The following is a 15,424-nucleotide window of genomic DNA, read 5'->3' as shown; positions in this document are numbered from 1 at the left end:
CGGAGTAAACCCACACAAACACAGGGAGAACATACTCCTGAACTTATGTTGTCTTGATCTTTTAGTATATATTTTATTGAGTATTGTATTGATTGTTTAAGCGCTTTGTGACCCTGTTCTAGAAAAGCGCTCTATAAATATGACTTACTTACTTACATTATTATTATAATAATAATAATAATAATGATTATTATTATTATTATTATTATTATTATAATTTTACCATTATCATAACATTATTATTATTATTATTATTATTATTATTATTATTATTATACCAATATTATTATTATTATTATTATTATTATTATTATACCATTATTATTATTATTATTGTTATACCATTATTATTACAATTGTTATACCATTATTATAATAATTATTATTATACCATTATTATTATTCTAAGTGTGTAACAACTAAGGGTTGTCACTCAAAACTCCGGCTCAGGTAAAAGGGTCGCTGGCCCTTTAAGAAGGAGGAAGGTTTGGTTTCCAGGGAGACTTGAAGAGACAAAACTCTCAGAGTGAACTTAGAGTCGCAAGAAAACCCTCTGAGCGAACACACCTGTGGAGGAAGATGTTCTGAACCAGAAGATCTTCGTGACCATGAACCACACCTACGAGTCGACGAACGTGTACGAGGTCGAAGAAAACGTCACTTTCAAGTATGACGTCAAGAAACGACTCGGAAAAGGGGTAAATTATTTGTAATAATGTCTGTTATTATGTTAACTTCTATCCGGAGCGACGACGTTGGGGTTGAACAAGAATGTGTTTGTTTATCATTAGTGTTTTGTTTTTTTTGAGTCAAAGTCTCACTTGTTTCTTCTGTCGTCGCCACGTCGTGTGTAGTTGTTACCTGAGCACACCTGAGCACACCTGTGTCGCTCAACCTGTTCCAGAGCAAATATGTAGACGCGTGTTTTAGGAGGTGTTTATGAGACGCCACACACGTCAGACACACAGCATGTTAAGTTAAGTTAAGGGCAGATGAGGTGATGGTTAAGCTTCTTCTCAGGCCTACGGGATCGTGTGGAAGGCTGAGCACAGACGCTCAGGAGACACTGTTGCTGTCAAGAAGATCTTCGACGCCTTCAGAAACAGAACAGATGCTCAGGTGAGTCTTGAACTGATGTTGACAAGAGTATTTGTACTTGTTCTTGACGGTGTATTTTTAAATGTTATACAATCATACAATATACATTCATTTAGAATCACATCTGTATGTACATCATGTTTAATCATAGAAGGAAAATCAAACCATTTTTAACTTTAATCAAACAATTTTTTAACTTTAATCAAACAATTTTTTAACTTAAATCAAACAATTTTTTAACTTTAATCAAACAATTTTTTAACTTTAATCAAACAATTTTTTTAACTTAAATCAAACAATTTTTAAACTATAATCAAACATTTTTTTAAATATAATCCATTTTTTTTAAAACTATAACCGAACAATTTTTTTAAACTATAATCAAACAATTTTTAAAACTATAATCGATTTTTTTTAAACTATAATCAAACAATTTTTAACTATAATCAAACAATTTTTTAACTATAATCCAACAATTTTCAACTTTAGTAAAACAATCTTCTACTATGACACACAGAGCTGTAAATAATAATCGTTTCTTCTTCTTGCAGAGAACCTTCAGAGAGATTATGCTCCTACAGGTAACATTCTTTAACGACTCGTCAAAGCTGGTGAAACCGTTGATGGTTGAGTTTGTACACGAAACACACGAGTCTGGACGAGATAAATCATCTTGTTTGTTTAGGTCTAGCAGCTGCGCAACAATGTGTGACCAGTTGGATTTAACTTTTGTTTAATATTTAATTCATTCTATTTTATAATGTATCCGAAAATCATGCGGTTTTTTTTCAATACTAGCAATAAACAAGTTCAATATTGGTTAATTTTGTTATATTAGTATTATTTTACATTTTTATTATTATACTTATTTATATTATTCTTTTTTTTTAATGTTATTTATGTTTTGTACATTTTTTTATAAAAGTTTTTTTATTTGTGTTTTTACTCTGAACTTGGGACGAATAAAGGAAAATCTTAAACATGAAGATGTAGATAAAAACTATCCTCAATAATATTACTTCTTTATTTTTTTATTATAAATCAACGACAAACTGTGGAAACATGGAGCTAAAAACATAGATTTAAAAAACATAGAGTTAAAAAAATAGAGTTAAAAACATGGAGTTAAAAACATGGAGTTACAAACATAGATTTAAAAAACATAGAGTTAAAAACATGGAGTTAAAAACATGGAGTTACAAACATAGATTTAAAAACATGGAGCTAAAAACATGGATTTAAAAACATAGAGTTAAAAACATGGAGTTAAAAACATGGAGCTAAAAACATAGATTTAAAAACATAGAGTTAAAAACATGGAGTTAAAAACATGGAGTTACAAACATAGAGTTAAAAACGTATAGTAAAAAAACATAGAGATAAAAACATAGAGTTAAAAACGTAGAGTTACAAACGTAGAGTTACAAATGTAGAGTTACAAACGTAGAGTTACAAACGTAGAGTTACAAACATAGAGTTACAAAAACGTAGAGTTACAAACATATAGTAAAAACGTAGAGTTACAAACGTAGAGTTACAAACGTAGAGTTACAAACGTAGAGTTACAAACGTAGAGTTACAAACGTAGAGTTACAAAGATAGAGTTAAAACATAGAGTTACAAACATAGAGTTACAAACATAGAGTTAAAACATAGAGTTAAAACATAGAGTTAAAACATAGAGTTAAAACGTAGAGTTAAAACATAGAGTTAAAACATAGAGTTAAAACATAGAGTTAAAACATAGAGTTTAAACATAGAGGTAAAACATAGAGTTAAAACATAGAGTTAAAACATAGAGGTAAAACATAGAGTTAAAACAGAGTTAAAACATAGAGTTAAAACATAGAGTTAAAACGTAGAGTTAAAACATAGAGTTAAAACATAGAGTTACATACATAGAGTTAAAACATAGAGTTAAAACATAGAGTTAAAACATAGAGTTAAAACATAGAGGTAAAACATAGAGTTAAAACATAGAGTTACAAACATAGAGTTAACACGTAGAGTTAAAACATAGAGTTAAAACATAGAGTTACATACATAGAGTTAAAACATAGAGTTAAAACACAGAGTTAAAACATAGAGGTAAAACATAGAGTTAAAACATAGAGTTACATACATAGAGTTAAAACATAGAGTTAAAACATAGAGTTAAAACATAGAGTTAAAACATAGAGGTAAAACATAGAGTTAAAACATAGAGTTAAAACACAGAGTTAAAACATAGAGTTAAAACATACATCTGTGCTTCAAACATAAACACGCTCACAGCAGTGAAGCAGCTTCTGCCACATATTTCTCTGCAGCTGTTAATCCTCAACATTTATATAACACTGAGTTGAATAATCTCCTGAACTCCTGTGTTGATTGTCGACGGTTGTGTAACTAAAACCTTGACACACTGTGCGAGTTCATTCCAGGTCAAAGCTGGTGTTTGATTTAAGATTGTCGTCTGCTCTGAGCAGGAGTTTGGAGATCATCCAAACGTCGTCAAACTGCTCGACGTGGTCCGAGCTCGCAACGACAGAGACATTTATCTCATCTTTGAGTACATGGGTGAGAGTTGTGTTCATGATGTGTTCATGATGTGTGTTGATGTGTGTTGATGTGTTGACGTGTGTGAACGTGTGTGAACGTGTGTGAACGTGTGTGAACGTTTGTGAACGTGTGTGAACGTGTGTGACGTGTGCTCCTCAGACACCGACCTTCATGCTGTCATCAAGAAAGGAACTCTGCTCAAAGACGTTCATAAACGATATGTGATGTATCAGCTCTTGAAGGCTGTTAAATATCTACATTCTGGGAACGTCATCCACAGAGACCTGAAGGTGCGTCTGGAGGATCTTTAGTCTTTACACTGTAATCACACAATTTTCAACTATAATCAAACAATTATTAACTATAATCCAACAATTATTAACTATAATCAAACCATTTTCAACTATAATCAAACCATTATTAACTATAATCAAACAATTTTCAACTATAATCAAACCATTATTAACTATAATCAAACAATTTTCAACTATAATCAAACCATTATTAACTATAATCAAACAATTTTCAACTATAATCAAACAATTATTAACTATAATCAAACAATTTTCAACTATAATCAAACAATTTTCAACTATAATCAAACAATTATTAACTATAATCAAACAATTTTCAACTATAATCCAACAATTTTCAACTATAATCAAACAATTATTAACTATAATCAAACAATTTTCAACTATAATCCAACAATTTTCAACTATAATCAAACAATTATTAACTATAATCCAACAATTATTAACTATAATCACACAATTTTCAACTATAATCAAACAATTATTAACTATAATCAAACAATTATTAACTATAATCAAACAATTTTCAACTATAATCCAACAGTATTGATTATGACATCAGAGCATCAGAATCAAACATTAAACTCTTGTTTTCATTACAGCCTTCTAATGTTCTTCTGGACACAAACTGCTCCGTCAAACTGTGTGACTTTGGTTTGGCCAGATCACTGAACCAAATTGAAGACAACGCCAGGAATCCAGTTCTCACCGAGTACGTGGCAACGAGATGGTATCGAGCTCCTGAGATCCTGCTGGGATCAACAAGGTACCACCGTGGTATTTGTGTATTTACATCACTTTTTAGTTAGGGTATATATCACAATACAGTGTCAACGATACGATGGTGTTGTGATAGTGTAGTAACAAGTATATATGTGTAGTATTGTCCAGTATTTGACTCTGGTGTTGTGATAGTGTAATAACAAGTATATATGTGTAGTATTGTGATAGTGTAGTAACAAGTATATATATGTAGTATTGTCCAGTACTTGACTCTGGTGTTGTGATAGTGTAGTAACAAGTATATATGTGTAGTATTGTCCAGTACTTGACTCTGGTGTTCTGATAGTGTAGTAACAAGTATATACAGTATGTGTAGTATTGTCCAGTACTTGACTCTGATGTTTTGATAGTGTAGTAACAAGTATATATGTGTAGTATTGTCCAGTACTTGACTCTGGTGTTGTGATAGTGTAGTAACAAGTATATATGTGTAGTATTGTCCAGTACTTGACTCTGGTGTTGTGATAGTGTAGTAACAAGTATATATGTGTAGTATTGTCCAATACTTGACTCTGATGTTGTGATAGTGTAGTAACAAGTATATATGTGTAGTATTGTCCAATACTTGACTCTGATGTTGTGATAGTGTAGTAACAAGTATATATGTGTAGTATTGTCCAGTACTTGACTCTGATGTTTTGATAGTGTAGTAACAAGTATATATGTGTAGTATTGTCCAGTACTTGACTCTGATGTTGTGATAGTGTAGTAACAAGGATATATGTGTAGTATTGTCCAGTACTTGACTCTGATGTTTTGATAGTGTAGTAACAAGTATATATGTGTAGTATTGTCCAATACTTGACTCTGATGTTGTGATAGTGTAGTAACAAGTATATATGTGTAGTATTGTCCAGTACTTGACTCTGATGTTGTGATAGTGTAGTAACAAGTATATATGTGTAGTATTGTCCAGTACTTGACTCTGATGTTGTGATAGTGTAGTAACAAGTATATATGTGTAGTATTGTCCAGTACTTGACTCTGGTGTTGTAGTATTTACAGACCACATGACTCTTGACAAAGTCGTAACTGCTTTCATTTGTTTTCAAACCAAAATATGTCCAAACATCAGCTTTAAAAGCTGCTGGACTCACTGTATCCTCTTGTCCTCAGTCATCTCGGAACCTTCACTTTGATACCAAAACAATTCTTGGAAGTTTTCTTGCAGAAGTAGTATTTCAATGGGTGTAGTTCAAGTGTTTGAGATACATGTTGCTTCAGGTACACCAAAGGTGTGGACATGTGGAGCCTGGGCTGCATCCTGGGAGAGATGCTGCTGGGCAGGGCCTTGTTTCCCGGGACTTCAACCATCAACCAGATAGAACGGATCATGAGCGTGATCCCTCAGCCCAGTCCTGACGGTAGAACCCATGACTCGTACTCGCATCTCCTTCAGAGTAAAAACCTGAGCCAACCTTCTCAGATGTTCTCGCCATCCAGTCCGAGTACGGACCGTCCATCATCCAGAGGACGACGCTCAAGTGAGGACTTGATGTTCGCTGACGCTGTGACTCTGTGTAATGTGTGGCTCTCATGAAGACCCAAGATCTCGCTGGAGAACCTGCTCCACGGGTCTGCTCCCTCTGACGCTCTGGACCTGCTCAAGGGTTTGCTGGTGTTCAACCCTGGAAAGAGACTGACCGCTGAGCAAGGCCTCCAGCATCCATACGTATCCAGGTACAATCACCTACGAGTACTATGGAAGTACGTCAGCGTCATCGGATTATTGAGTGGTTGATTTTAACATCTAAAGGTTCCACAATCCAGCGAAGGAACCTTCACTCTCTCACGACGTGGTGCTGTCGGTCAAAGACGACGTCCAGTTGTCCGCCGTTCAGTACCGCTGCAAAATCTACGAGGTACTTTGTGTATTTGTGTGAATCCTCGTCTTGACATGTACAGTATGTTGAAAGTTCAAGAAGTTATTTAAAAATACATATTTTAACCAAAACGTCGGGTAACAGGAAGTCTAACTGATTCTAAAACCGATTGGCGGCGAGATGCATGGTCCAAAAAAAACACACAAAAGAAAACAAAGTTAATCAAAAACTCCCCAAAGAAATAAGTAACTAAAACACTGATGAAAAAAAAATTCAGGAATCACAAAATTCCTTGAACAAACGGGTGGACAAAAGGGAGGTACAAGGAGGTGTCAGGAATGACAATGTGTTAGTGAGTAACAAGCTGACGCTGGTCTTCAGAAAATCCAGTGTGTTAGTAATCGACAGTTGCTGACAGCTGTGTGTCTCTAGACGACCGAATGCAGAACAGGAAGTAAAGAAGCAAAATGAAAATAAGTAAGTAAGTAATATTTGTAGACCGCTTTTCTAGACCAGGGTCACAAAGTACTTAAACAATTACAACAATACTAAATAAAATATATACTTTAAAGATCAAGACACATAAGACAAACACAGCAGCAACAAGAAAGTGAAGAAAAGGCACAAATAAAAGTGTCTTGAGATGTTTCTTGAAGGAGTCAGTAGATCATCAAACACAGATGTTTCTTGAAGGAGTCAGTAGATCATCCATCACAGATGTTTCTTGAAGGAGTCAGTAGATCATCAAACACAGATGTTTCTTGAAGGAGTCAGTAGATCATCAAACACAGATGTTTCTTGAAGGAGTCAGTAGATCATCAAACACAGATGTTTCTTGAAGGAGTCAGTAGATCATCAAACACAGATGTTTCTTGAAAGAGTCAGTAGATCATCAAACACAGATGTTTCTTGAAGGAGTCAGTAGATCATCAAACACAGATGTTTCTTGAAGGAGTCAGTAGATCATCAAACACACAGATGTTTCTTGAAGGAGTCAGTAGATCATCAAACACACAGATGTTTCTTGAAAGAGTCAGTAGATCATCAAACACAGATGTTTCTTGAAGGAGTCAGTAGATCATCAAACACAGAGATGTTTCTTGAAGGAGTCAGTAGATCATCAAACACAGATGTTTCTTGAAGGAGTCAGTAGATCATCAAACACACATGTTTCTTGAAGGAGTCAGTAGATCATCAAACACACAGATGTTTCTTGAAGGAGTCAGTAGATCATCAAACACAGATGTTTCTTGAAAGAGTCAGTAGATCATCAAACACAGATGTTTCTTGAAGGAGTCAGTAGATCATCAAACACAGATGTTTCTTGAAGGAGTCAGTAGATCATCAAACACAGATGTTTCTTGAAGGAGTCAGTAGATCATCAAACACACAGATGTTTCTTGAAGGAGTCAGTAGATCATCAAACACAGATGTTTCTTGAAGGAGTCAGTAGATCATCAAACACAGATGTTTATTGAAGGAGTCAGTAGATCATCAAACACAGATGTTTCTTGAAGGAGTCAGTAGATCATCAAACACAGATGTTTCTTGAAGGAGTCAGTAGATCATCAAACACAGATGTTTCTTGAAGGAGTCAGTAGATCATCAAACACAGAGATGTTTCTTGAAGGAGTCAGTAGATCATCAAACACAGATGTTTCTTGAAGGAGTCAGTAGATCATCAAACACACATGTTTCTTGAAGGAGTCAGTAGATCATCAAACACACAGATGTTTCTTGAAGGAGTCAGTAGATCATCAAACACAGATGTTTCTTGAAAGAGTCAGTAGATCATCAAACACAGATGTTTCTTGAAGGAGTCAGTAGATCATCAAACACAGATGTTTCTTGAAGGAGTCAGTAGATCATCAAACACAGATGTTTCTTGAAGGAGTCAGTAGATCATCAAACACACAGATGTTTCTTGAAGGAGTCAGTAGATCATCAAACACAGATGTTTCTTGAAGGAGTCAGTAGATCATCAAACACAGATGTTTCTTGAAAGAGTCAGTAGATCATCAAACACAGATGTTTCTTGAAGGAGTCAGTAGATCATCAAACACAGATGTTTCTTGAAGGAGTCAGTAGATCATCAAACACAGATGTTTCTTGAAAGAGTCAGTAGATCATCAAACACAGATGTTTCTTGAAGGAGTCAGTAGATCATCAAACACAGATGTTTCTTGAAGGAGTCAGTAGATCATCAAACACAGATGTTTCTTGAAGGAGTCAGTAGATCATCAAACACAGATGTTTCTTGAAGGAGTCAGTAGATCATCAAACACAGATGTTTCTTGAAGGAGTCAGTAGATCATCAAACACAGATGTTTATTGAAGGAGTCAGTAGATCATCAAACACAGATGTTTCTTGAAGGAGTCAGTAGATCATCAAACACAGATGTTTCTTGAAGGAGTCAGTAGATCATCAAACACAGATGTTTATTGAAGGAGTCAGTAGATCATCAAACACAGATGTTTATTGAAGGAGTCAGTAGATCATCAAACACAGATGTTTCTTGAAGGAGTCAGTAGATCATCAAACACAGATGTTTCTTGAAAGAGTCAGTAGATCATCAAACACAGATGTTACTTGAAGGAGTCAGTAGATCATCAAACACAGATGTTTCTTGAAGGAGTCAGTAGATCATCAAACACAGATGTTTCTTGAAGGAGTCAGTAGATCATCAAACACAGATGTTTCTTGAAGGAGTCAGTAGATCATCAAACACAGATGTTACTTGAAGGAGTCAGTAGATCATCAAACACAGATGTTTCTTGAAGGAGTCAGTAGATCATCAAACACACATGTTTCTTGAAGGAGTCAGTAGATCATCAAACACACATGTTTCTTGAAGGAGTCAGTAGATCATCAAACACTGATGTTTCTTGAAGGAGTCAGTAGATCATCAAACACAGATGTTTCTTGAAGGAGTCAGTAGATCATCAAACACAGATGTTTCTTGAAGGAGTCAGTAGATCATCAAACACAGATGTTACTTGAAGGAGTCAGTAGATCATCAAACACTGATGTTTCTTGAAGGAGTCAGTAGATCATCAAACACACATGTTTCTTGAAGGAGTCAGTAGATCATCAAACACACATGTTTCTTGAAGGAGTCAGTAGATCATCAAACACTGATGTTTCTTGAAGGAGTCAGTAGATCATCAAACACAGATGTTTCTTGAAGGAGTCAGTAGATCATCAAACACACAGATGTTTCTTGAAGGAGTCAGTAGATCATCAAACACAGATGTTTCTTGAAGGAGTCAGTAGATCATCAAACACAGATGTTTCTTGAAGGAGTCAGTAGATCATCAAACACAGATGTTTCTTGAAGGAGTCAGTAGATCATCAAACACAGATGTTTCTTGAAGGAGTCAGTAGATCATCAAACACAGATGTTTCTTGAAGGAGTCAGTAGATCATCAAACACAGATGTTTCTTGAAGGAGTCAGTAGATCATCAAACACAGAGATGGTTCCAAAGCTTAGGAGCAACAGTCTGGAAGGATTTCTCTCCTCTGGTCCTGAACCGTGTTCAGGAACCATCAGTAGATTCTGATCCACAGACCTCAGAGCCCGAGCTGGGGTGTAAGTCTGGATCAGATCACTGATGGAAGGTCTGACCATGAATAGATCTGAAAGTAAGAACCAGAATTTGTGTGAGTTCTTCTACTAGAGCGGCTCAGAATTCTGGCTGCTGAGTTCTGCAAATGTATCAGGAGGAGACAGTCTTGTAGTTTGACGTGAGGTAAAATGAAAAGAATCGTTACAACGATACAACAATCCAATACGTCTTCCTTGTTAGTAATATTTTTTGAAGGACAACAAAGTACTCACGTCTTCTAAAAACCTCACTGAAGCGACTCGTCACTCACAGATGATGCTGGAGAGACAAACGAAGCAGAGGATTCAAGACGTGATTGAAGCCTCGACCGAGAGAAGAGCGTCGCAGACGGAGCGAGAGAAGATTCCCGAGGAAGAGAATCTCAACTCGGAATCCAACACTGAACCTCAACCCGCCGAGGAAAACAGCCGGATGACGAAATCCTCCTATAATCCCATCACACACGTTCCAAGTAAGTTCACTCGTGAAAAAAGTCGCGAAAAAAAAGAAGAAATAAAAAGGGTGTATCCAGTACTTTTTGTCATTCGTACATACTTAACTTCTATCAAGTTCTTCATGTATCTATTATGTTCTCACTGTACTTATTGATTTATTTGTGCCTCCATTAACCTACATTATGGATGTTGTTGTGTTTCTTTATAACAATATATCATATAACACATTTACAAACTTTGAGGCTAATTTAAAAATTCTGAAACACATTTACAATCTCTGAAATAAATTTAAAAATTCTGAAATAAATTTAAAAATTCTGAAATAAATGTACAAATTTACAAACTGAAATAAATGTACAAACTCTGAAATAAATGTACAAACTCTGAAATAAATGTACAAACTCTGAAATAAATGTACAAACTCTGAAATAAATTGACAAACTCTGAAATAAATTTACAAATTTACAAATTCTGAAACAAATTTACAAATTCTGAAACATTTATTTATAATAATATATCATATATTCTTAATTATTTAATGCCAAAAAGTTGTTTTTCAAGGTTTTCTTGATCAATAAAGAAACAAATCTACCTCCATCAGTTGCATGTGAAACACAATAACAATCCTGGTACTCTTGTTTCTCTGCAGATGATTTTGTTCCGAAGCCTCAAGTGGTTCTTCTTCAAGGTCAAACGAGATCACCAGCAGAGGTCGCTAGAACTCACTTCGTGGATCAACCTGGAGCCGGTTTTCCTTATTTCCTTCTGTCTTGGGTTCGTTCACCAGATCCTTCATCAACGCAGATCAGGCCCGACATCCCATAATCGCGTCCACTCGTTGACCCAGACTCAGGACAGCATGTTGGTTCGTAAGACCGTGTCTGCAGCTGTGAACCCGGTTAGTAAAAGAACTTTCATCACATTCAGTGACTATTTTCTTCTTGAGCTGGACCGTGAGATGAAGTTTCAATAGAGTCAGGATCAAATCCAAGATGGCCGACAGACACGAGTACAAACGTGATCATCTAACCTTTGTTTTTAACTTCTGTGCAACCCTTGTTTATTCATTTGTTTGTTTTTTTATCATTGACCAGCTCCTTAATACAGCTGGAACAAATGTACAAACTGAAACAAATTTACAAATTCTGAAACTAATTAAAACGTTCTGAAGAAAATGTATGAAAATTCTGAAGCAATTTACAAACTCTGAAATAAATTTACAAATTATTAAACACATTTACAAATTATGAAACAAATTTACAAATTATGAAACAAATTGAAACGTTCTGAAGAAAATTTATGAAAATTCTGAAACAAATTTAAAAATTCTGTATCAAATTTAAAAATTCTTAAACAATTTACAAACTCTGAAACAAATGTACAAATTTTGAAACAAATATACAAATTGAAACGTATTTACAAATTCTGAAACAAATTCAAAATTTCCTGAATCACATTAACAAACTATAATAATAATAATAATAATAATATACTAGTTGTTTCTGAAAACTGTTAATCTATTTAATGATTTTGAAATCATTAAAATAATAAGTCTTGACTTGTTTATTTATTTCAGGAAATAACCATTTTTTTTGTTTCATAAAAACATTTTTTGTGTCTTTTGTGTCTTTTTCTGAGTTTGTTCATTTATTCCAGGGAGCTGTAAATGTGTTTGAAATTAAATCAATATGGCCCCCATTATATTCAAATTTACACAACACAAAAATCAACAAAACGGCGAATAATTCAATTTTAATCAAGGATGTGCAGAAAAAAAACATCTTAAAAAAACAATGTGTACGTTATAGATGGAATAAGAATCCAGCTCTGGTGGCCCCTCAGTCATTTGAGACCCCTGACCCTGACACGCTCCTGGATCCTGAACCATCTTCCCTCTTCTCAGAAGCACAAGAGTGGAGACTCTCCACCTCCGGTCCGCTTCAGCAAGAAAGTCTTCCAGACCAACTGTAACGTGGCTGCTGCCGGGGACCCTCGAGCCAGGCTGGGGAGCTACTCCCAGGCCTACGGAACCATCAACAGGACGGCCCTGGAGCGCCTGTTGCCGAGTCAACCGTGACGGTCCACCTTAGTAGCTCCACCTTGAAATGATGTCGATATTTATGCAAATTCTTCAGGCTGTAGCAAACAACCAGTGATGATGTCACTTCCTGTTTTTATCAGAAATCATAGTACGTTTATTTTTTATTTGATGTGAAAACAACATAGGATTTGTTATGGTGTTTTGGATTATAATATAGAATAAACAAATATACAGTATATAATGATATATATATATCTATATATACTGTATATAGATATATATATATACTGTATATATATATATAATATATTATACAAAATATTTAATATATACAGTATATATAAATATAATAAATGAATCAGATGGATAAAATATAATGAAAATAAATCAAGTAAAAGTACACAACATGTACATTCAGTCGCCATATAAATATATTTTGCACACACTGTGAAGCGGGATCAGAAACCGTAGCAACAATATTAAAATAACCAATAATTAAGTGAGACTAAGTGCAATTTTCAAGTTTTAACAAGAATATTATTTATGATAAAAACTTGTTAAATCCATGGTTGTTTTTTTTAATGATGTGATCCTTGATCTTTGTGATGAAGAAACGTTTGTTTATGGTTTTGTTTTGATACGTATTATTTGTGGCGTCGACGGCTGATACTTCCTCGTCATGTGACTCACGTGAAGACACTGTGAAAAGTAAATGTTTCAGCTCGTGACGGATCAGGTCGTCACGCTCAGATGTTCCGGTTCTGTCCCTTGTGACGTAAATGTGATCCAGAGAATAAATGTTTTGTATGTTTATAATGTTCTATGAGTTTATGTTTGTTGTTTTCAATTAGACCGGCTGTTAAAAAGATTAACCACACAAACACATTGTATTACGACATAAAAATATAGATTTTGTACTTCTGTTTAAAGTGCTATGATTTAATTCGTTTTTTAATAAATATTTATTATAATAATATTTCTATTTATATAGCAGCTTTCAGACACAAGGTGCTCAACATAGTTAATATTATTATTTTTTATATTTTATTACACTCTTTGTTATTTTTAATATGTGTACTGTATGTTTAAATATAATGAGTATATATGTGTGAACCAAGTTTCTCCTTTGTGGGACGAATAAAGATGTATCTTTTAATCAAATACCCAAACAGTACACATATTTAAAAAATAGATAAATAAAACAATAATAAATGTAGAATTACAATAAACTTATCAAAATATAGAAGTAAAATAACAATCATAAAATAAGCGCAATAATAAATAACATACTATTAAATGTATAAATGACAATAATAATGTTAATAGTATCTTGTATTCATTACATAGTATCTAGTACTCACTAAGTCATATCTTGTACTCACTACATAGTATCTTGTACTCACTAAGTCATATCTTGTACTCATTACATACTATCTTGTACTCACTACATATTATCTTGTTCTCACTAAAAAATATCTTGTACTCACTACTTAGTATCTTGTACTAACTACATAGTATCTTGTACTCACTACATAGTATCTAGTACTTACTAAGTCAAATATTGTACTCACTTCATAGTATATTGTACTCACTAAGTCATATCTTGTACTCAATACATAGTATCTTGTACTCACTACATAGTATCTTGTACTCACTACATAGTATCTTGTACTTACTACATATTATCTTGTTCTCACTACATAGTATCTAGTACTTACTAAGTCATATCTTGTACTCACTTCATAGTATCTTGTACTCACTACATAGTATCTTGTACTCACTACTTAGTATCTTGTACTCACTACTTAGTATCTTGTACTCACTACATAGTATCTTGTACTCACTACATAGTATCTAGTGTTCACTACATATTATCTTGTTCTCACTACATAGTATCTTGTATTCACTACATAGTATCTTGTACTCACTACATAGTATCTTGTAATCACTAGTTAGTATATTGTACTCATTACATAGTATCTTGTACTAACTACATAGTATCTAGTGTTCACTACATAGTACCTTGTACAATTGTAGAATTACAATAAACTTGTCAAAATATAGTAGTAAAATAACAATTATAAAATAAACGCGATAATAAACAACATAATATTAAATGTATAAACAACAATAATGTTTCATACATCAAATCGAGTAGTTTTCTATTATTAGTACTGACTGTGTGTCTTCGTGTACTTCATCTTTAAAAACATTTTCATCAGTTATTTTTTATTATTATAAATAACATTTAACATTTGTATGAATTTTTAAATAATAACAATATTTTTCAGAAGCTCAAGAACCAATGGTTTGTCACATTTTAAAATAAGTACTCAAAGAAATACTACTGCGTCACAGAAGAACAACTTGTGTCGTCGCGAGAAACGACCAGAGACTTCCACGCGGGGCCACGTGACGTCGGCGCGCCGTGACGTCAGCAGCTGTCGACCCAGTGGATGCGCCGCCGCCAGAGAGACACTTGACGCCAGAACCCACTTCACACCCGAACCCTCGCCGTTAAACCTTCGACCCGCGTCCCACAGACACTGACCAGGTGAGTCCCGTGACGTGTTTACGTGTGTTTCACACGTCAGGTATCGATCCGGTGAATGCTCGGCACCGTCGGTGAGCAGCGGTGTCGCGGCCACGACCGCCGCCTAGCATGGATGCTAATCCACGAATCATGTGTTTATGTGATAAATAAATAAATAAATAAATAAATAAATGTTAAATTCTTGAACCTCGTGAAGGTGTTTTCATCG

General features: G+C 34.3%; 2 protein-coding genes and 1 pseudogene across 4 annotated transcripts in view; all 3 read left to right on the top strand.

The window, feature by feature from the left end:
• Positions 1 to 536: 536 nt before the first annotated feature.
• On the top strand, positions 537 to 13,482 carry mapk15 (mitogen-activated protein kinase 15). 3 transcript variants are annotated; one of them, XM_087786217.1, is made up of 14 exons: positions 537 to 698; positions 1,021 to 1,119; positions 1,650 to 1,679; positions 3,567 to 3,657; positions 3,799 to 3,929; positions 4,556 to 4,719; positions 5,961 to 6,100; positions 6,163 to 6,220; positions 6,279 to 6,416; positions 6,493 to 6,598; positions 10,440 to 10,638; positions 11,271 to 11,332; positions 11,409 to 11,519; positions 12,525 to 13,482. In XM_087786217.1, exons 1-14 carry the CDS (start codon positions 609 to 611, stop codon positions 12,696 to 12,698), a joined length of 1,593 nt encoding a protein of 530 aa, XP_087642343.1. In that variant the 5' UTR covers positions 537 to 608; the 3' UTR covers positions 12,699 to 13,482. The 3 variants fall into 3 exon arrangements, with proteins under 3 accessions (XP_087642343.1, XP_087642344.1, XP_087642345.1); XM_087786218.1 differs by having other exon boundaries at positions 12,430 to 12,668; XM_087786219.1 differs by lacking the exons at positions 537 to 698; positions 1,021 to 1,119; positions 1,650 to 1,679 and adding an exon at positions 1,842 to 2,885 and having other exon boundaries at positions 2,935 to 3,657.
• Positions 13,413 to 15,323, top strand: LOC148083087 (uncharacterized; annotated as a pseudogene).
• grinaa (glutamate receptor, ionotropic, N-methyl D-aspartate-associated protein 1a (glutamate binding)) overlaps positions 15,093 to 15,424 on the top strand; it is a 16,989-nt gene continuing 16,657 nt past the window's right edge. The window contains exon 1 of the mRNA XM_087786216.1: positions 15,093 to 15,216. The gene's annotated coding sequence lies outside the window, so the exon portion shown is untranslated. The remainder of the gene's footprint in view (positions 15,217 to 15,424) is intronic.

This window comes from Callionymus lyra, chromosome 3 (genome assembly GCF_982586985.1).
Source record: "Callionymus lyra chromosome 3, fCalLyr1.hap1.1, whole genome shotgun sequence".
Taxonomy (NCBI): Eukaryota; Metazoa; Chordata; class Actinopteri; order Syngnathiformes; family Callionymidae; genus Callionymus; species Callionymus lyra.
This window is presented reverse-complemented; position numbering and strand designations above follow the sequence as displayed.